The following is a 19,599-nucleotide window of genomic DNA, read 5'->3' on the forward strand; positions in this document are numbered from 1 at the left end:
CCTTTACCTGCGCCGTGTACAGTCTTCGCAGTCAAGTCAACGCTCCAGGAGACATCTCATCTTGACGCGGGTTAAGCAGGCATGGCATTGCATCGCCCGACTCCGTATAAGCCTCTTCCTCGACGAGTTCCATCGCAGTGACCCTTCCGTTTGCTGCTCACTCAAAACCACATTAAAGTATGGATGTCTCTGACCGTTCAACGGTGAGCAGAGCAGCCAACCAGACCGAGGGCCAACCAACATGACCAGAAAGTTCGAGGATTAAAAAAACAACGAGAGTAAATCAGAGGCGACAAGGAAAAGGCAACAACGCGCATTCGATGGCAAACAACAGAAACAGCTCCCAAAACTCCAAATGCGGATGCCCGGCACGCCATGCCAGGCTGCTTGCTTTCTCGCTGACAAGTCCGAAACCGTAAACGCCAAACTTTGCTGGCCGTAAGCCGTAAAAACATACACCAGTAATCCTTCCGAGGCTTGACACAGTGTGTGTGTAGTGTGCTGTCTCGAATCAAACAGACAGGTGGGAGGATTGATAGATATCCCGGGCTGTCGCCCGGTGTGGCCATGTTGAAGAGGTGGTCCACAGTCATTGATAGAATACCAAGATAGCACTACAGTCTTGGAGCTGCTCTTGGTGGTAAGTGTGTTGCAGGTTGACTCGTCTCAGAGGATGAAGCTCGATTCACAATCGGCATCGCGATACTATCCTCGAATTGCTGTGGCAGCGTGAGAGTCACCCGTCCAGGGGAACCGGTCCATCATCATCTGTTGCTGGACGTGGTAGGAAACATCGGTCGACGGCGTACCGTCAAATGTCATAAAGGCAGGCGAGGCGGACCTTGCCGAGGCGGATGTCCTCGGTGTCGGAGATGCGCTGCCTACCTGAAAGGCATCCTTGGGTGTCGACGGGGCCGAAGAAGGGTGGTAGACACCATGTCCTAGTGGAAGACTATGATGAGCGGCGGGACCGGCGTGATGGGTGCTGCCGTTGGGACTTCCGAGAGCTGTGACGTTGCTCCGGCGAGGAGCAGGGGCAGCAGCAGCGCCTCCAGCAGAACCATCAAAGCGAGCACCGCTGAGCGTACCGTCCCTCATGTTAGGGCTCGACTGCTTTGAACCAAACTGCAACATCAATGACTGTCAGTAACCAACTCTTCAATTGTGCTTCCGGCCTATCGTGCCATCCCGTACATCCAGGTGAAGGGTGAAACCATCTTGGCGACCGAGGGGAGGACGAGGGCCAGAGGCGGGTGAAGCAGGGCGCACTTCGGGGGCACGTACAAAGCAGTACTTGTTGACCAGCTCTTCGTACGAGGAGCTGGACAAGGTCGAGTTGGGCGAGGTCGCCCCGTGGGCCGCCTGGCTCTGAACCTGTGTCGAGGGCTGAGTCGTCGATACGGGGAGGGTGGGCTTAGCACTCCGGACGTTGGCCTTCATGTAGAGCCCGTCCTTATCCTTGGAGCCGGAATCCTTGGCCGCCTGGACGGCAGCGCTGAGAGAAGCGCCAAAGTCGTAGCGGTTAGAAAAGGCAAGGCCGCTGGGCGAGCCAAAGCCCTTGGCCATGTTATCGCTGGCGAGGTTGCCCGCCGACTTGGACTTGAGGCGGAGACCCGAGGTGCCGTTGCCCGACTCACCGAGATACTCGTGGATGGGCTGGTCATAGCTGAGCTTAGCATCCTCACCAAACTCGCCGAAGCCAGCAGGCATCGACTTGGGGCGAGGCACCGTCGAAGCTCCGTTGCGTCGGTTGCTCCGGGGAAGGCCATTAGCCGGGCGGGAAGAGGCGCCCTGGAAGTTGTTCTTCCCGTTCTGGGGAAGATGCTTCTTGCGGAAGTCAATCTGGAAGTTGCTCGAGTCGTTGTTGTCCCAGTAGTCGAGTCCGTTGACGGCATAGCGGACGCAGAGGAACAGAGTCTTGGACTCGAGGTTAGCCGTGTCAGCCAGCTTGATAGAAAAGGTAAACCGGTCGTGGCCCAACGGGGTTTCCCGAGGGCGGATCTCGTGGCTGTAGTCAGCGGCAACCTCCGAGGTGGTCTTCCAGTAATCCAGAGTGAAGCGGCAGGTAACCGACTTCTGGAACGCGATATTGGCGACAGCCACCGAGCCAAGTAGCGTCTTTTGGTCGTTGGACAGCCACACCTTTTCGAGCCGCACGGGTAACGCCCTGCGAGTGGCGCTGTCGTGGGGAAAGTTGGATGTGAGAATCTCCCACTCGTAGGGGGGCGACCGCACTTTTTGCTGGCCATTGCCGGGGAAGGGATACTCGGTATCGCTCTCGTAGCTGTCGATGGGCGAAGAGCCAGCGCTCACAGCAAGAGGGCGGTCCACCTGCAGAAAGTGGCGTACATGCTCGAGGTGTGAGTCAAAGTGGACAGCCTTGGAGAAGACGGGGGTGCCAGGCATGCTGGAGGGGCGTCGTCGGGAGGGGGGCGAAGTGCAGGTCGAACGAGCTCGCCCGACTTCTTTCGCACCATCTGAGGCTTCTTTTGCAGATCCTCATCGGTCTCTTCCTCCGATACTGACAATGAGTTATCGGCAGACTTGGTCAGAGAAATGTGAGGCTCAGTGACGGAGCGAACATGTCCAATCTTGCGTCCCGCCTTGGCGAGGTCACCCAGGGCGCTTGTGCTGAAGCTCAGGTGAACACTGTCTTTCCGACGAGGCTGGCTATCGCCGTTTTCTTGTGTGGGTTGCGATCGCTGGGGGGATGCTGATCGTTGCATGGGGATCTGGCTAACGGCATCTCGAAGCGCCTTGTCGAGCTTTCGGCCGCGGATCTGGGGTTCCTGCTCCTCGTCATCGCTACCGGAGGAGGCAGAGTCGGGAGGCGAGATGATGGCACCCATGGGCATGGCTCGGTCGTCCGTCAGCGGGGAGGAGACTGGCGGACGTTTGATGGCACGGCCGAGCCCATGCTCTTGAGATCCTCCGATGTGCCCTGGGGTGTCAGCGTGCCCGTTGATCCATCGCTGACGGCAGAAGCTGAGGGTGTTCGTCGGTGCTTGTGGAGGTACGAGGCGGATCTGGGGAGGTTTGGTCGGGTCCCTGTCTGTAGTGAGGAACGCCGGCTCGCAACGGGCGACGAGGAGGCTGACGAGGCGGGAGATCGATTTGAGGGCGGCGTGTAAGGCATTCCCAATGCGGGTATGTGAGTTAGGGAGGAGGAGAGAAAAGGGGAGAGGAAGGATTCCGTGGAAGCTGTTGCCAGGAGCTATACCACGTGGAGGTGAATAATATGCGAGGGCTGAGGCGAATTGATCGGGATGATGAGGCAACGAGGAATGGAAGCCTTGTGGTGTTGGTAGGCGGCCTCAGCGCATGCGGGAAGGAGGAGGAAGGAGGTTATCGAGATGGGTCTAACGATTAGGAAGGCACTGGTCAGCAGCATGCTTAAGGATGAATAATTGGGTGGCGAAGCATGATTTTGAACAGAAAGCGCGAGATCATCGAAGAGGAATAATAGTCATCGGGAATGTCGAGGCGATTGATGGAGTGCGAGTGGTGCGTTGGTGTTTTTGTGCGTGCCTACTTACATGAACCGCGTGTAAGAGGAACTGAAGCAAACTGGCGACACGGTAGGTGCTCTGGCAATATTCCAGCAACAGAGCAGACCGTGAAGCGCAGCAGCCGCGTAGTCGTAAAAACCCCAGGCAGGAGGAATTGAGGTTGTCAGGTATCACAATCAGGTTACACCGCAGGTTCCAGACAGGAGGAAGTGGTCCGGAGGGATGGTTATCGTTGGACTCGACTCGGGGGAGAACAAAGGCGTCGTCGAGATTAGGAGTGATACGAGCGAGGCGGTGCGGATGAGATGGGATGGAGATGCAGGTCAAGAAACAACAATAAAAAACAAGAACCAGAATAGAAGAAAACCGAAAAAAGGCTGCTGATACTGGACGTTAATCAGTCAGTCAGTCATAAACTCATGGACAGCAAGAAAGCTGGTGGAGGTGCTGAACGAGATCAAGATGGCCTGCGGGGAGCAGGTGGTTTTGAGTGCCTGTGTGTGCTCTACTCGCCGCGCGCAGAGACCAGGACTGAGGCGCCGGGGCCGGCCTGAGCGGCATGGGCTAGCACGACAAGGTTGAGAGCCGCGTAGGCATGGGCCGTCTGGCGGCGTCCAGGATGGGTGGTAGTGGAGGGCAGGGATGTGTGATGGGATGGGATGGGATGGGCAGGATTGAGTGCGAGCGGCGGCGGATGGGATGGGGACAGGGATGGGGTGGGAGAGAGGGCTTTGGTTTGGTTTGGTTTGGTTTGGCTTGGTGGGTTTGCGTTCAAGGTAGGGGTGGGATCATACCGCTGTAGTGCGGCGCCGTGAGACGCTTGGACGTTCTGGTTAGGTTTGGTTTTTTTTTTCTTCCTCTCTTCCTCTTTATCGACAGTGTCCGGTTGAGGTGGGAGGCTTTACAGTTGGGGGCAAGATTGGAGGAGGCTTTTTCTTGTGGTTGATGAGTTGAGAAGATGGGGCGGCGGCAAAACGCCAAAACCAGCTGGTTGCAGACGACTGGGAACGATTGACAAACGCCCAGAGTTGATGATTTTCAGAATCCGGCAGTAGATGATGATTTTATTGAAGTATGATGCCCGAAATGCTGATGGTTACCGTATGCGTGCGGAGAGTGTGGGATGGTTGGAGTCGAGAAAACGTCAGAGGAGGCGAGAACAAAGGAGAAAAGAATGATATGAGCGGACAATCAGTATCGTATCGACGAATCTCCAAAGAATTGATGGGGACGACGATGCGATGCGATGCGATGGGACCCAATGGATGGATGGATGGCGACAGGAAAGGCGGAGATCCAATGCGACCAGGGGTTGAGGATGCGCCGGAAGAGCAGAGCAAAGCAACAGCCGGTGATTTTTTAGTGCACAATTAGCGATGGAGTGGTGGTGTTATGATGATGGAAGGGTCGGGTTTTGGCGATAGCAAGATAGAAGACCAAAAGACGGCGCCGCAATTACCGGAACAAAGGAGAAGAAAAAAGAATGACGATGAAAACTACTGTGGCAGTCTACAAGAAGGAGAATTTCTCAAGTTTGGAAGAAGAAGAAGAAGAAGTTTAGAGCAGAGAAAGAGATAGGAACAGTCAGTCGTCATGGTGAATGGGTTGAGAAGGGCAATGAATGAATCTGCGACCACGGCGACCCGACACAACACGCAGAATGGCGTCTTCTTCCAAGGTGTGAAACCCTCAAGTCAGATCATCGAATGGTGGTCGCTCGTTACTCCCAAGAACCAAACCCCGGTCGTGGCGCGCGCCCCTGGTCTGAGCTTTTCCCATCTTTTTTTCTCTGCCAAGGTGCATTCTTGGTGGTGAGCACAAGAAGAGAGACAGACCCATGTCTGAGTGTGGGTGGGGGGTGGTTTGTCGTTTTTTTTTTTACGTTGGGTGTGTGCATCTGGAAGCAATCGGTGAGAGGTGTGTGCATTGGTGAGTGAGATTGAGTGAGGTTGTGATCTGGAAACGTTTAGGGTATTGCAGAAGAAGAAGGAGAAGGAGGAGTCGGTATTATTCTTCCGAGCTGTGATGTACGATGATCTACTCCTCTCTACGAGATGCCTCAAGAGGTGAAAAATTTCCATCAAATTACCTACATGGGTGTCATTCCAACAAGAAGAAGAAAAAGAAGGGCGTTGAGCTAAAGGCGTGGGATGGATTGTTGCAAAAAATGGTATGTGTGGGAAAATCATCTCCAGGTGGATACCCTAGTGCACAGTGGGAGACTCCGATGAGAAAAGCTCAGGCACATCCCATCCCATGGATGGAAATCATCGCCTTCGTGCGTCTCCGTCTTTCCGCTCTCCGCCCCGCTGGTTCCGGACGCGCCGTTGAAAGAAGGGCAGGGGAGGCGAAAAGAAGGAAAGTCGGCAAGATCTTGATGGCCTCATCTTTACTTTTGAGGGCATTTTTCAAGAGAGGGAATTGAAGATGGATGGTACATAAGCTTCCTTCACCGACATGCCAGGTGCAGAAAGCCATGGCGTTTTCCACCTCGAGCCTCAGTTCAGTTTCCGATGGACGGAAACCTCCCTCCCTGTCTCTTCGGTCATCAAAAAGTCCAAAACATCCAAGGCAGAGGCTCCCCCCTTGCCCAACCCATGGGCCACTGGCATGGTACCGGCAGATCCATCTGCTACTAGCTGCTGCTGCTGACGGCATCCTTTCACTCTCTGCAAGGCCGCTGTAAAATGTGCATGCATCACTGCAAGCCAGAAGCACCGCCCGCAGTGGTACCCAGGTCACAGTTCTGTGGCACTGTGCTTGATTGGTGAACAAGTCGCCGCCTGGTACAGGCGAGCCGAAGCCCTCCTCCTCCAAAGAGACGCATGGTAGCCGCCCATTGGAAGCTCACGCACTGCTTCCTGCACAGAGACGGGCAGTATGCATTGCTTCAGAAACATTTCGCTTACTCGCCTTACATCCCATCCCACGGCAGCTCACGAGAGGGAGACGCATACAAGTGAGGGGAAGAAGGAGACAATCGCGCTGAAACCCCCCAATGCATGTCAACTGATACCCATCGTCGTCTTCAATGACGTAGGTCGTCACAGAAACCACGCGCTCATTCTTTCATTGTCTCACCACGCAATCGCGTCTCTCGGCCGTGACCAAGAGATTGGATGAATTGACTGACACAGAGTCGAGAGATGTGGTGTTCGTATACGTATCCAAGAGGTGATCGAGAAGCAGCAAACCCTAGACATTCTCCTCTGCAATTGGCTTTCAGGTTTCTTGTTGCCCAGCATCATCCATGTCCCATGCCATGACCACGCCGAGGCCATGTCCGGGTTTCTCCCCCGTGCTGTCTCAGGATGCCTGCGCGCCCACCGTTGAGAGGCGTCCAGGTCTGGGGAGGCAGAGGGGATGGGGAAGAGACAGTCTGTCTGTTTGTTTGACCTGAGCCTCTCTCGTGGAATATGGGCTTGTTGTTTGGGGCAAGCCCCCGTCAAGCCCCCCCATGCGATCTCAACGCTCGTGGCTTGTTATCTGACGCCCCCTTCTTGTGGACGACGCCCCCATCTCCGTCTCTCAGCTCAATGCTGGGCTCATAGAGGTGACTGGTCTCGTCTCAAGTCTCCTGAGCTCCTCCTCCCGCCACAGATTGCACCAAGCCACAAAGGGTCTAGGACCGAGTTCTCGTCCGGGCTGGCACTTGACAAGATGAAGGTCTGAACACAAGTTCACCGGCAATCATGGTCCTTGTCAGCTAGACGGTGGCTTGGTATAATGGCGTCCTCGCCGGGCAACGGATTGGATTGGCTAATGAGACACGCCGATCCCCCAGGTCTTGTGCGACCACAACACAACAGGAGGTAAACAGTTACACAGGGGGAAGAGGAGAAGGAATTCGGCTCAGGTCGAAGCGCCGCGAGCCAGACCGGACGATTTTGATGTGACGCGGGGGGATGTCCAATCCAATGCCAGACGCAGACAGGAAGAGACGATGGCGGTTGTCTTTCCCGCCTAACGCTGCAAGCCATTGCCCCAGACGAAAACGAGTGTCGCTTCTGCATCCATCAAATGTCTCTGGACCCCGACCCCGAGCCTGTAGCACGACGGCAGCTTAGTCAGGGCTTGTCATTGCTGCTTGTCATCACGATATGGGGATACCCGTCTGACTCTGACATTGGCCATTTCTTTGTCATGGACTTTGATCGTTCTATCGCCTGCCCTTTAAGTGGAGTTTTCTTAGATCGTGATGCGTCAGAGCCCCACGGATGAGATGAGCTTGATTGTGGTACGAAAAAGAAGAAAAAAGTAAATAAAAGTGCTGTGGGCAAGGATGTAGCTTCAATTGGTGCTGCCAGGGCTGCAGTTATCTGCCGTTTCTGCTCCGGGACCAGGAGATAAGTAAACGCACGGGCCAGTTCTCTCTTTGAATCGTTTGGACCAAAATTTTTCACCTCCAACAACAAGGGGGGAAAGCTCGTCTCCAATAATCGCGTCTTGGTGAGCTTCAACCTGTGGGGCAGATTCGTCTTTTTTCGCCTTTTTCGCTCTTTTAGTTATTCCCCCGTCGGCCGACCGACGGCAGCTAAATTCTCCAGGCCCATCAGAGTCAGTCATTATCAGCTCTTCGCTTCGCACGGCACTAGATCGCTTCGAGGTGGTTAGCTGGGACGCCTCGCGACACCATAAAAGACTAAATCATGAGGTTTTTGTGCCGTGCTAACAGATGAAGCACACAATTTGGCTGGCGGAGCGTTATGGCCAAGCGAGGAGCCAAGACCACAGCCAAGACGTTTGTACTGTCTAGAAGTACACCATACATGGGAGCCAACGCCTTTCACATGCAATTTTTGGTCTTGGAGCTTGGTACTGCAGACTTGCATGGATTCTGCGCATCTGGCGCAATCCCACACGCAAGCAATCAATCAATCACATCCAGAGCTTCCCCATCCAAAAAGGTTCTTCATGAGTCCCAGTCTCCTCCAGGCAGACAGAGCCCCTGCAGCCTGCTTGCCCCAACCAACCACAAGGTCCCCTGCCATGATACGACCCCAGCTGCAACAGTCGGAGGCCATGGCATGGCATGGCAGACTTCAAGGTTCCCCGAAAGAAGAGAGCTATCGATTTGCCATCCAACAACACCCATTTCCCAACAAGAATAGAAGCACAGACGTTGCCCTTCAAAACTCCTACCCATCCATCATCGCCACTCTCACCGGCTGTCCAGGATTGCTTCATTCCTCTTTCTGTCCTGACGCATCTTCAGCTTGCCCCCTCCCCTCCAACTCGATCACCCCAAGATCCTGCACCCATAATTGATGCTCCCCAACATACCGTCGCATTGACTAACCAGACGGGATTTACACGCATCCCGTCCCCGCCGTATCATACGGTCGGGACCGTTTGTGAGAAGTGATGCTCGGCTCGCTCGCATTACTGTTACCTACTCACAGCAGGGCAGGACGGACCTGGCCGACGTCGCGACACCACAGACATGCTCTGTTTCTATTGCGTACAATGGCGAGACCAGTCGATGGATGCCGGTAGAGCTGTGAACCACCCCCTGGTCGTATGTTGCCTAGCTTCCTCATTCCGTGACACCTCGGCCGACACGGTGCGAACGGAGATGGAAGATTTTGGAGAGATGCGAAGCGGGCCCCAAAGCGACGGAGGCTGTGAGAGAGCCGTTAGCTCCGGCGGCATTTTGCGATAGCTTCACCGATAGCTTCGGGGCGATAACAAAGACCAGCCGATAACTATACTAATAAAGCAGATCAATTCATCTATTCTTTGCTCATCATTCATCGTCATCAAGAATTAAACTGATTGATTGACTGGCAATGAGCATCTCCGTAGACATCTCCGGTGTCGGTCTACCTGGTGCTAGTTCTTCTATCACTGGCATTCACACAACCTCCATCAAAGCTGATAACAAAGATTCCCCCTCTCGTTTGCCTTGCCCTGCCTTGCCTTGCCTACACTCCCAGGTTACCGATAGCCAAAAATGTCTAAAAACAGACGGATGCTTATCAGAGCCTCCTCCCACGCACGCACAGTCGCACACACACGCAGAGCGCAGCGCCTGGCCTTCCCCCGCGAATCTCCTGCGTCTCATCAGCCCGGGTCTTTCGCACGCCACGCAGGCCATGCTCTTCGCACAAGCGCCTGCTGCTGCTGCACGCAAATCGCCCATCCGAGATGCGGCCATCTCGATGCCCTTTTTCCAAAACGGCCTCGCACGCCGTCGCCATTGGTTGCAACCGAGTCCTGCATGGGGGTCCGCCGGCCCCCCTGTGAGGCTTTGGCCGTTCGCTTCGCAGAAAAACATCCATCCCTGGTTGGTGACCAGGGGCCAAATCAGCAAGGATCAGGGAGTGAGGGTGGAGCTCCCAAGCCTGCAGACCGAGATTGATCAAGTTACAGTAGACGGGCAGCTCATTCGTATTGTAAGCAGGTCAGGTTCAAGCACGGGCTCGAGACAATGGCCTTGAATGGCACGACATGGGGGTATGTTTTGACGACTTGCTAGCCTTGGCCTTCTGTCACTGTCACTGCCAGTCAAGATCTGTCCACAACAGCCTTGGAATGGCAAGATGGCTTCAAACTACTGCAATCAGCCAACAGAGGCTTTCTCCATCACCAATCCGTTGGTTGGTGTTGACTCTTGAAGATTACCTCTTGCTTGAGGCAATTGACGTGCCGTTGGCTTGCCGATTGACTCAAGCTCGGCCTCTAGACTCATCAGCAATTTGCCACTAGGGGACCTTTGAAGGGGCCGTGTTGCGTTGCATCTCGAAGCATCTAGACGCCGAACTCCATCCATCAAAGTCCGTCTTATGCATGGCAGAGAGTCAAAAATTGTGCCAATCCCTCTCTCAAAGATCCTCTGCAACTGAAAATGAAACCATCGTCAGCCCCTCTTCACTATCAGATCAGAGCAAACATGTTCTGATGGGGAATACAGTTCCGCGCCCCGGTCGTTGCGGCTGGTGGACCCTGAATTTCTGCAAAGAGCCCCACGAGAAGGACTCGCGAATGTCCATGATCTGATGTTCCCAGCGTATAGTTGAGGTTATAACAAGTGACAGAAAAGCTCCATCATATGATGATTTTGCCTTATCCGAAGTCGCAGCAGCCGCGATTGCCCTTCGCCCTCCCTCGGGGTCTGCCCGTTCGTTCCTCGCTTCGTCCAGACTTCTTGGCTATCTCCATCTCCGGGATTTGGAGGGTCCTTTTGAGGAGATGATGGATGTTGTTACCCTGATCGTCGCTTGACTTACCCCCGCTGTGATAATGATCCATGAGCCATAGCATGTTTGTGTGGTGGATATTGATCGCCGTGCATTGATTGATGATGTGCTGCCGCCGCCATGTCTGTCTGTCTTGCCTCCTTTCTGCAACTCACATTCTTCGCCTCTTTTGCTGTCCTTGTTCGACACACCCTCAGGAGGACCCCTTCTTTTTCCAAGAGGGTAAGGTTGCTTGTAGCCGGTCAGGTTTTGGCCACCGGGATGGACCCTTCATACATGGCAGAAGGGAGACCGGCAGCAAGCACCAAGGGAAGGGGCTTGGACCCCGAATCTGGGGTTTTCGCCCAATGCTCATCAGGATGAACAGAGTTTGGTGTCGCTCCCGCTCACCGATGTTCCATGGCTTCCCCCCTCCTCTGTAGTCTACCCTGAAGGCTGAAGCTACGCAGCCACGGTTGGGTAGACCCTCGGCTCTGAAGATGCAGCAACGCCTAGCCGTGGGACAGACAAACAGACAGACACTGCTGGCGTAAGATGACGAGCCTCGGACATGCCAATTGCGTTGCTGCGCATCGCTAGGCGCTGCAAGTCAGTTCAGTCCTTCTCGCTTCGTCGTCATCCCTCTCCCTTATCTTGCCATTCAATCCGGGGGAAGGGTGCTTGATTGCGAAACTGGGCGTCTCGAAATGCGGGGAACGTTGACGATCAGCTAAAAATGCTGCTGCGGTATGTAGGCGCGCGCCGTGTCAGACGCTATCCGTTTCGTGTTATCGGGTGGTGTTGAGCTTGGAGTCGTTGCTCTTCTGCCGGGCCCGTCGTTTTGGAGACGATACAACAGAGTCGGCACGCGGAGGAGCCTCAAGCTTTCCGGATCTTCCGCCCCGGACTGGGCTACGACGGTTTGGTCGGTTAGTGGGGTGATGCAGCATCTCACGGCCGGAACGAGGGCTAGGCCAGTAAGCCAGGGGGAGGGGAGGTGAAGAGGAAGAGAGGCTGGACAGAGCGAAACCGACAGACACCAACCCTTCCCTGTCAAATTGGACATATCCTAGCAGAAAAGCCACCTCGAGGTCGTCTCCGGATGTCATCATCCTCTCGAAGCTGCTGCTGCATGTCACCCTATCAAGCTTGGGGCTCTCTAGGCAGTTGTTAGCCATCCAAGCCACTGTCCGTCCCCCTCTTACGAATGAATGGCTTACCCCACCCTGCCCCCTCTTTTTTACTTCCTTGCCAACGTGCCTGTGCTGCAGATGCACCTTTGCTTCTCCTCAGTGTGTGAAACCTGCTTGGAGGCACCATCTGCTCATGAGACCGTTTTGCCCTGTTTTTGTCTCTCGGCCGACATGAACTCTGCACACGTGATGGGATTTGAAAGTGTGATTTATCGGACCTCTCGGAAAGGGGTCATGGGAAAGTTGTAAAGTCCACTATTTCCAGGTGGTCGTCAGTCTGTGTGTGCTGATGCACCATGATCTGAGAATGACAGGATCACCAAAGAGAGCAGCTATCCCCGCGGGGAACTCTCTGTTTGACTCTCGGATCAACAGGGTCCATCGGATGAAAAGGCTACAGTGCATTACACTCCCCTTGACAGAGTTGCTCTCAACAAACACGATGGTCTGTAAATACAACCCAGCGGTGGTCTGGTCCAGATCCAGAGCTCTGCTCTTACACCAACTCCCCCCTCTGTCGTTATCAAGACTCTCCTCCTCCTGCTCGCTAAAGAACCCCTCGCCGCCGCGCGCCTCCTCCACACCACCTCCGCGAAAATCCCTGGGGCTCTGGCGGACATGGCCTTTGTGAGAGGTGTCTGGGAATCGGCTGCCAGTGGTCTAATATCCCCCGCCGATCGCCCAGTCTGATGTCCTCTGCAGTCGGTCAGATAAGGCCGGTGTCCCGAATCGGCCTGATGATGAGCTCCCCTCCTCGCCTTGCCTCCTGGTTTCTCTTGTGAGATGGTGTAGACGCCGCCGCCCTGCCCTGCACGAGTCGGCCATGTCTAGTTGGGGCATCCCGCATTCGATCCACAGCGCGAGGCGTACGCCTTTCCTCCCGCTGCTACTCTACCAAGCCACCACCCCCTCCATCATCTCATGGATACGACTTCAAAGGCAAGCCACAAAGAGTCCAAGTGGTTGCCGGCCCATGAGGCTCGGGCCTCGGATCAGCAAGGTCTTGTTCAGTTTACGGATAGGTTTGCCTCTTTTTCTCTTTTGGACCCAGGCACAGGGGACGACACCACACACACTCTTTTTCTATTTCTAGGTTTGATTTTTGGGTGGTTTTGTCCCCAACGAATATCTTCATTTTTTGCTTGCCTGTCTTCAAGACTTGGTTTATTTTCCTCCAGGATTTGCTCCCCCTTTCCTATCGGCGATCAAGATGACAGTGAATGACGTATTGTGCATCGATTCGAGGTCCCCATCATCGGGCTCTAGTATGTGAATCGCGCAAATAAAGATACTAGTCGGCCGAGTGGGCCAGGGATTGCTCGGGGCGCACGGTGAGTCCACCACGGCTCATTTGCTCTGCCTTGCTTGCTTCCAAGATGCCAAGCATCTCAGCGCCTGCAGTGCCCCATGAGAAAGAGGGGCCGGAGCTAAATCCAGTGCTGGCCCGTTCAGATGGTCTCACCAAGGCGGGTAGACGAGCCTCTAGCACCACCGTCGCCGCGCTCTTGGGTCCCCCCGGAGCCCACTTTCCGGGCCTTTGTTAGCTAGTTGTAGGGAGGAGAAGTGTGCTATGGTACAGTAGTAGTTGGGGGACGCAACCTCGAAATAACCGCCACAACATGCAACTTGCACAGCACAGAGAAGAAGTATCTCATCTCTTTTTTGGTGATGATATATCCCTCATTCTATTCTAGCCTTTTTTCCTCATTTACGTAATTATCTCATCCCTCCAAATTTCACGCAAGAGATCAATTGAATGAGACGCTTTGCCACCAGCTTTTGTTGAAGTCAGTCTTGAAGCTTCCCCTCATTCGGTGGCACCAACAACATAACATCGCGCGAGCCACCACAATCTAAGTTAATTCACGACCGCCACACGGAGCGTTGCCCAGCCCAAGCCCGCTGTAACCATTGCACACGGGAGCCCCTCTCACCGCCTCATCTTGTCTGCCTCCTCACGACTCGACTCGGAGACGGCACGCATGCAAGGGAGGTGGAGGAGGAGGCTCTATCGGAAGGAATCTGCTAGTGTCGATAGTCTTGAACTGTGTCTTTTTGCATTGATTGCCAATCCAAGTCATTCGCTCTCGGCAGATGCTTCTCCTCCTTGGATATGCGTTGCAGCAAGCGGGCAGATGTAACCATCTCAGACGCTACGCTGGACGGTCCGGAGGACGTAGCCCTGGGCTCGGATAGGGTAGCCTTCCCCCAAGGTTTAAAACACTCCTCACTGTCCAGGCACCTGAGCCTTGCCCCAATGGGTCTTGTGATGTGTGCCAGCACCAGATGACAAGCGCCCTCAACGGCCCTTGACACGACCTCCCCGTCTGAGCGTCCCATCAGTCTTTTCTCACGTTCGAGTCGGAGCAACGCACTAGTGCACGTTGAAACTATATATCTGACCAGTTCTAGATCTCTTTTGCTCCTCATATTTTTTGTACACACCCTTTGTGGACGGCCCGGGCCATCTGACTCCCCCTTTGAGGGGAACATGGCCTACAGCATCAGCTGAAGACAGGGGCAGCTGTGCGACCTCGAGCTCGGCTATTCGGTAGAATTGATGAATTGATAGTGAATTTTCTATGCTGATATGGACGTTGCACAAAGTCTCTTGCTGTTGTGTAAACCGGCTCAATGGTGAAGCAGCATTATCGGGGTTGGACATTAGGCTGAATGTTGATATACTTGGAGTTGCTTACTGCAATGGTTGACAATGACCCCAATGTCGGGGTAGGAGTAAAGTACCTGTACCGAGATGCTCTCGAGTAAGCTATGGGTCGATCGCAATTCAAAGCCGCGTCTCGAACCGGTGAGTGTCCGTTGATGCTTCTCCATGCAACACTTTCAAGTGATACAGCCAAGAAGCTGGAAGCCAGAGCCACGCTATTGTACCACCTACGATGACTGCTTACCAATCCCATTGAAGCCGGTTGACATTCCCTGCGCTTGTTGACGACTGGTTGTGAGCCCGGCTTGACCGGACTGTCGCTGTACGATTCAGGCCAAATATCCAAGAATCTCGACTCAAACACTGCACATGTCATGCAAATCATCACGAGACCTGGGGACAGCCTCTACTGACCGAATATTACCAGCCTCAGCCGGTAAACAGGTAATGGGCTCATGGATATCATGCAGGACATGGAAAGAAGAATGCGTGCCAGGGCCCGAAGGAAAGGGCATGGTATCACGGCATATGCGTGGCGCCCACCCTCCCCTGGCCACCTTCTTTCTCTGAACATGTTCACCGGTAATGTTGCACAGCTTTGCCGCAGATACAGTGGCCTGTGGAATCCCTTTATCGTGCTGACGGCCGATGGCAGAATTTCTGAAGCAGTGATCACCTGTTCATGTCTTGACAATCATCCGAAGCTATCCGTCTGGGGATGCGACTCACACGATTCCCCCACGGTGGTTTATGGAGGCCCTCTACTGCATGGATGACGTGACTCGGAGTTGTTTTGCAGGAGTGTTTGTGAGGGTATAGGGGCATGATACTTGGGCTGTGATGCTCTGGGGAAGAGTGGTACAGCATCTGTAGGGAACTTCAACACGATGCATTTTGCAGAAGTCAAGACCCTACATACTTTGGGGGGAAGAAGAATTGAGCTTATTTTGATAGGTCGAGGAGAAGATGCTGATGTTGTGGCTTTGACTATTCAAGTAGATAGATATAGGTTGATCTCGGAGCCGAGCATGAGTCCGTTTACCCTCGGTAAGGGACAGCCTTGCCCCGGATTTTCAAGCGAACAGGACTGGGGAGTGAAGCAAGCCATGTCTGGAGATATGTGTCGAGGGTGTACCAGCAAGAGAGATAATCCGGCCAGGTGCAGTTGTGTCCTTGCCTTACTACGCCATCTTATATCCCCCTTTCCGGATAAATGCAGCTCCCTCCCAACTCGGAACACGGGCTGGATAAACAACTGATGGAAGGATCAAGTATGATAATATCCGTATACCTATCATGATCTTTGTAATCCGCAGATAGGTAGTTGGTAAACTGGCTGTCCACGACTTTGAATGTGCTTCTGCTTGTGAATGACTAGTTGATTTCTGAAATCAATTGAGCAACATTACATCAGGGAAGAGATCAGACTGGATGTTAACAAAATAGAGATTTTTTTTTAGCAATCAAGCTTTCTCTTATCATCCCTCCAGGTTGCCCGGGAAGCTTCCTTGGTCATGGAGTGTGTCTGGACAACGGACCTCATTCATAGCAGATACTCTAGCTTGCAAGCCAACTTAGATGTCTAATTCTGAGACTTTGAGACTGGCTGGGTTGAACCCCAGTCTCACTGATATATCCTCAAAGTAACCCAACCACCTAAAGTTTCAGTCTCAGCACTCCAAAACCCCGGTATCTAGCGCCATAAGGTAATGCTTAAAGTGACGATCTATGAGATGATTCACGGGTGTTGCTTTTGAGACAAGATAACAAGTTGGCGTTGGAAACCTGGCAATGATCCCTCCTGAAATGAACCGCACAAGCTCTCATACACCGCCTCATATGCATGATGTTAACACCATCAAAATTAATACGGGGAAGGAGGTCACATCTTCTATAACTTTCACTGACACGTATATTTGACCCGAAATTGCTCTCAGCTCTCTGGCCTCGTTGGCCATGCCAATAGTATGAGTTGCTACCTAAGGTCTTCGGGAGATGGTATTGTTATGCAGCCACATATGAAAGGTTTGAAATATTGTAGAATATCTTTCTTTACTGGGACCAATAAAAAGATCTTTTGTCTGTTGATATACGAGCGTTCAAATTCCAGCCCTTTGAGAAGCAACTCACTCTCCCATCTTAGTCAAGCCCAGCAGCTTCTAATGTTACGTATGCGGAAAGGTACGGGGTCTTGGGACATGGGCAACAGATGTCAATTAACGGGATGATGAGCATTGACAGAAGTTTGGCAGGGTCGGCCGAAGAGGCTATTGGCACCGATTACGAGAATAACGACAAGTTAATAATTGGCATGGGTACGCTTCACGAAATGGATCGCACTCATTGCTAGGAGCTATGTTTTACGAGAACCTTACGTCTAGTTTGTTTTGATTGAGAGTCTTTTGATACCTGTTTGCCTCGTGGCATGTAACTTGACTGTACTAGCGTGACTGGGACAGTTATTGGGTTTGCGTTGGCCGTCTTTGAGTCATGCTATCGGCCAAAGTCCGCACTCCGCAAAACGGCGTTCCTTGGAGCACGCACGAAAAGCATAGTGATATAGACTTGTGATATACGCCTTGGCAACGTGGGAAGCCATAATGCTTGGTATTATAAAACTATGTACTGATCCTGGCTCGACTTCTCTATCGTGTTCCAGACATCAAGCCCGACTCAAGGTCATGGGATGAAGCAAAGCTCGAACGGATCTCATATTATTTAGCATATCTTCTTTCTTGCTTAGAGAGCGTCCACAGCCCTTGATGTCGAGCAGATGAGGGGGTATCAAACATGTCGCGCCGGCGTTCTCCAAACACTATAATGTACTCCTCAAAAATGTGAGGCGGAAAGGGGTGAAGCAGATTGCGAAGCAGCTAGACCCTACCAGGTTGGTCGATTTACTCATCGTGGGTAGGGGGACCAGCGTAGTTCTTGTGGCCCCAGACCCAGTACCAGATGCCGGAGACGAGGCAGGCAAACACAAAGACCACGGGGGCGTAGTTGACAGTCTCGGCGGTGACGGGGATGGCGGAGGGCATGCAGAACAGAGGCAGGGCCAGAAGGGACCAGGCTAAAGAGGAAGTCAGTTGTTGTCATCAGGTTTTAGGACATAAACACATACCAATGGCAATGACGTTGGCGACGGTGCCAAAAGTGCCGAGGTAGAAGGATCCAGTCTTAACCTGCTTGCGGCCAGTGGCCAGAGAAATGGCAATGGGGGTGGCGTAGGAGGCTGTCAGGCAGATGACACCGACACCCGAGAAGGCGTTGAAGGCAGCCGAAGAACCAAAGTAGATGACACCCAGGATGATCTGGACAGCCATGCTGAGCATCATGGCGTTGAGGGGAACGTCGAGCTGGTGGTTGACCTTGGACCACCATTGGGCACCGGGGATGGCACCGTCGCGGGCGAAGGCCCAGATGCATCGCGAGGTAGCGGTGGTGCAGCCGATACCGCAGATGATGGCGAGGACCATGAGGGGAAGACGAGACCAAAGGCACCGCCGGAAGAGCCAACGGCGCTCTTGATGATGACGGGCACGGGCTGGGCGCTGCTGATGAGCTCGGTGATGTCGGGAAGGACGAAGACCAGGGGGATGAGGAAGAGGAGACCGGCAAAGGTGTTGATGAAGATGGTGGCGACCATGGCCTTGGGGACCTGGGTGGAAGGCTGCTGAACCTCCTCGCACATGCTGGGACGGTGTTAGTACAGGAGGTGGTATATGCCATGAATTGAGACTCACGAGATAATCATGCCGGTGGATGAGGTAGCGTAGGCAGCGTGGAGAAGACCAACGCAGAAAGACCAGCCATCGGGCCAGCCAGAGTTAACCTCGAAGTGAGTGAAGACATACTTGGCATCGTGACGGCCGTTCTTGGCAATGGCCAGGACGCAGACAACAATGGCAATGACACCGGCAAAGGTCCAGAAGATGGCAGCAGTCTTTAAAGCACATCAGTTAGCAGAGTTCACGGGGAAGGAGAGCACACAGGGAATCTCACGTCGATCCAGGGAAGCCAGCGGTTGCCCAGAGAAGAGACGGCATTGCACAGCAGGGTGAGGGCGAGGAAGATCAGGAAGACCTGGTAGGCCTCGCCCGACAAGACGCCGGAGCCGTCCTTCTTTTCAAAGACGTTGATGCAGCCGACGAAGAACAGGGCGGTACCAAAGTTCACAGCAAGAGTGATGGTGATGTTTCCCACCACGTACAGCCAGCCGCAGATCCAGCTTGCAATGCGCCGCCAGCGGGCGGGAGCAAGCATGAAGGCTTGGTAGTAGACACCTAATACGCGATCAATCACATGGTCACATTAAGAGCAGCAAGGGAAAAAGAAGAAAGGGTCGCGAGCCGGAAGGGATATAGAGCAACACGGTAGAAGTTGAGGGGACAGAACACGGTAAGTACCTCCGGCAGTAGGATAGACGCTGGTGATTTCACCCAGGGACGCGGCAACACAGACGATGATGAGGGACACGGCAACCCAACCCCAGATGATGTTGACGGGACCGCCACCGATGAGGGGGTACACCAGGGTAGTCGCGAGACCGTAGGGAATCGAGGCCAGGACGAATGACATGAAGGCGACCTGGAGAGTCGAGCGGTTACGTGACAGCTCAGGCTTGTAACCCAGGTTCTCGAGGAGCTGGTCGGCGCCTGCAGTGTTGCCGACCGAGGTCTTGGAACCCCGGCGCACCTGCTCAGACTTGGGATCCATGGCTCCGTTGCTGCTGCTGGCCGAGTCGCGCTTGCCGATGGGCGACGACATGACGGGGGGGTATGGCGAGGTGGGAGAGGTTGTCGAGACCAGCCGAGGAGTTGGTATTAGGGTCGCTCCAGGAGTTGAGAGAGGAGTCGAGGGATCGGATTGAGGTCTTCCCGTCGAGGGATTGAGAGGAGGATAAAGAGGAAAAAGAAAAAGGAATGGTGTTGCGAAAGAGGAAAGCCAAGAGGAGGATCCGATGGGATGGGGGAGGGGATGCAGGTGAATTAGTAGGTTCAGGTAGTGGCAATGCGACGAGTCGCGAGGAGGGACACTAGACAAGGGACGGA

General features: G+C 53.8%; 4 protein-coding genes across 4 annotated transcripts; 1 reads left to right on the plus strand and 3 right to left on the minus strand.

Moving 5' to 3' along the window:
* Window positions 1–705: 705 nt before the first annotated feature.
* On the minus strand, window positions 706–3,136 carry MRS44_003632 (uncharacterized protein; the record flags this gene model as incomplete). The annotated part of the gene is made up of 4 exons (XM_065623269.1): window positions 706–1,140; window positions 1,195–2,284; window positions 2,350–3,048; window positions 3,099–3,136. 4 exons carry the CDS (start codon window positions 3,134–3,136, stop codon window positions 706–708), a joined length of 2,262 nt encoding a protein of 753 aa, XP_065479341.1.
* Window positions 3,137–9,298: 6,162 nt separating this feature from the next.
* MRS44_003633 (uncharacterized protein) lies at window positions 9,299–10,733 on the plus strand (the record flags this gene model as incomplete). Its single annotated transcript, XM_065623270.1, has 2 exons — window positions 9,299–9,904; window positions 10,518–10,733. 2 exons carry the CDS (start codon window positions 9,299–9,301, stop codon window positions 10,731–10,733), a joined length of 822 nt encoding a protein of 273 aa, XP_065479342.1.
* Window positions 10,734–11,475: 742 nt separating this feature from the next.
* MRS44_003634 (uncharacterized protein) lies at window positions 11,476–11,865 on the minus strand (the record flags this gene model as incomplete). The annotated part of the gene is made up of 1 exon (XM_065623271.1): window positions 11,476–11,865. One exon carries the CDS (start codon window positions 11,863–11,865, stop codon window positions 11,476–11,478), a length of 390 nt encoding a protein of 129 aa, XP_065479343.1.
* Window positions 11,866–17,445: 5,580 nt separating this feature from the next.
* Window positions 17,446–19,315, minus strand: MRS44_003635 (uncharacterized protein; the record flags this gene model as incomplete). The annotated part of the gene is made up of 6 exons (XM_065623272.1): window positions 17,446–17,618; window positions 17,670–17,872; window positions 17,917–18,240; window positions 18,292–18,491; window positions 18,551–18,831; window positions 18,955–19,315. The coding sequence occupies 6 exons, from the start codon at window positions 19,313–19,315 to the stop codon at window positions 17,446–17,448; spliced, it is 1,542 nt and encodes a 513-aa protein (XP_065479344.1).
* Between the last annotated feature and the right edge of the window lie 284 nt (window positions 19,316–19,599).

The sequence above is a fragment of the Fusarium solani genome (genome assembly GCF_023522795.1).
Source record: "Fusarium solani strain SB1 chromosome Unknown bctg00000001, whole genome shotgun sequence".
NCBI classification, from domain to species: Eukaryota; Fungi; Ascomycota; class Sordariomycetes; order Hypocreales; family Nectriaceae; genus Fusarium; species Fusarium solani.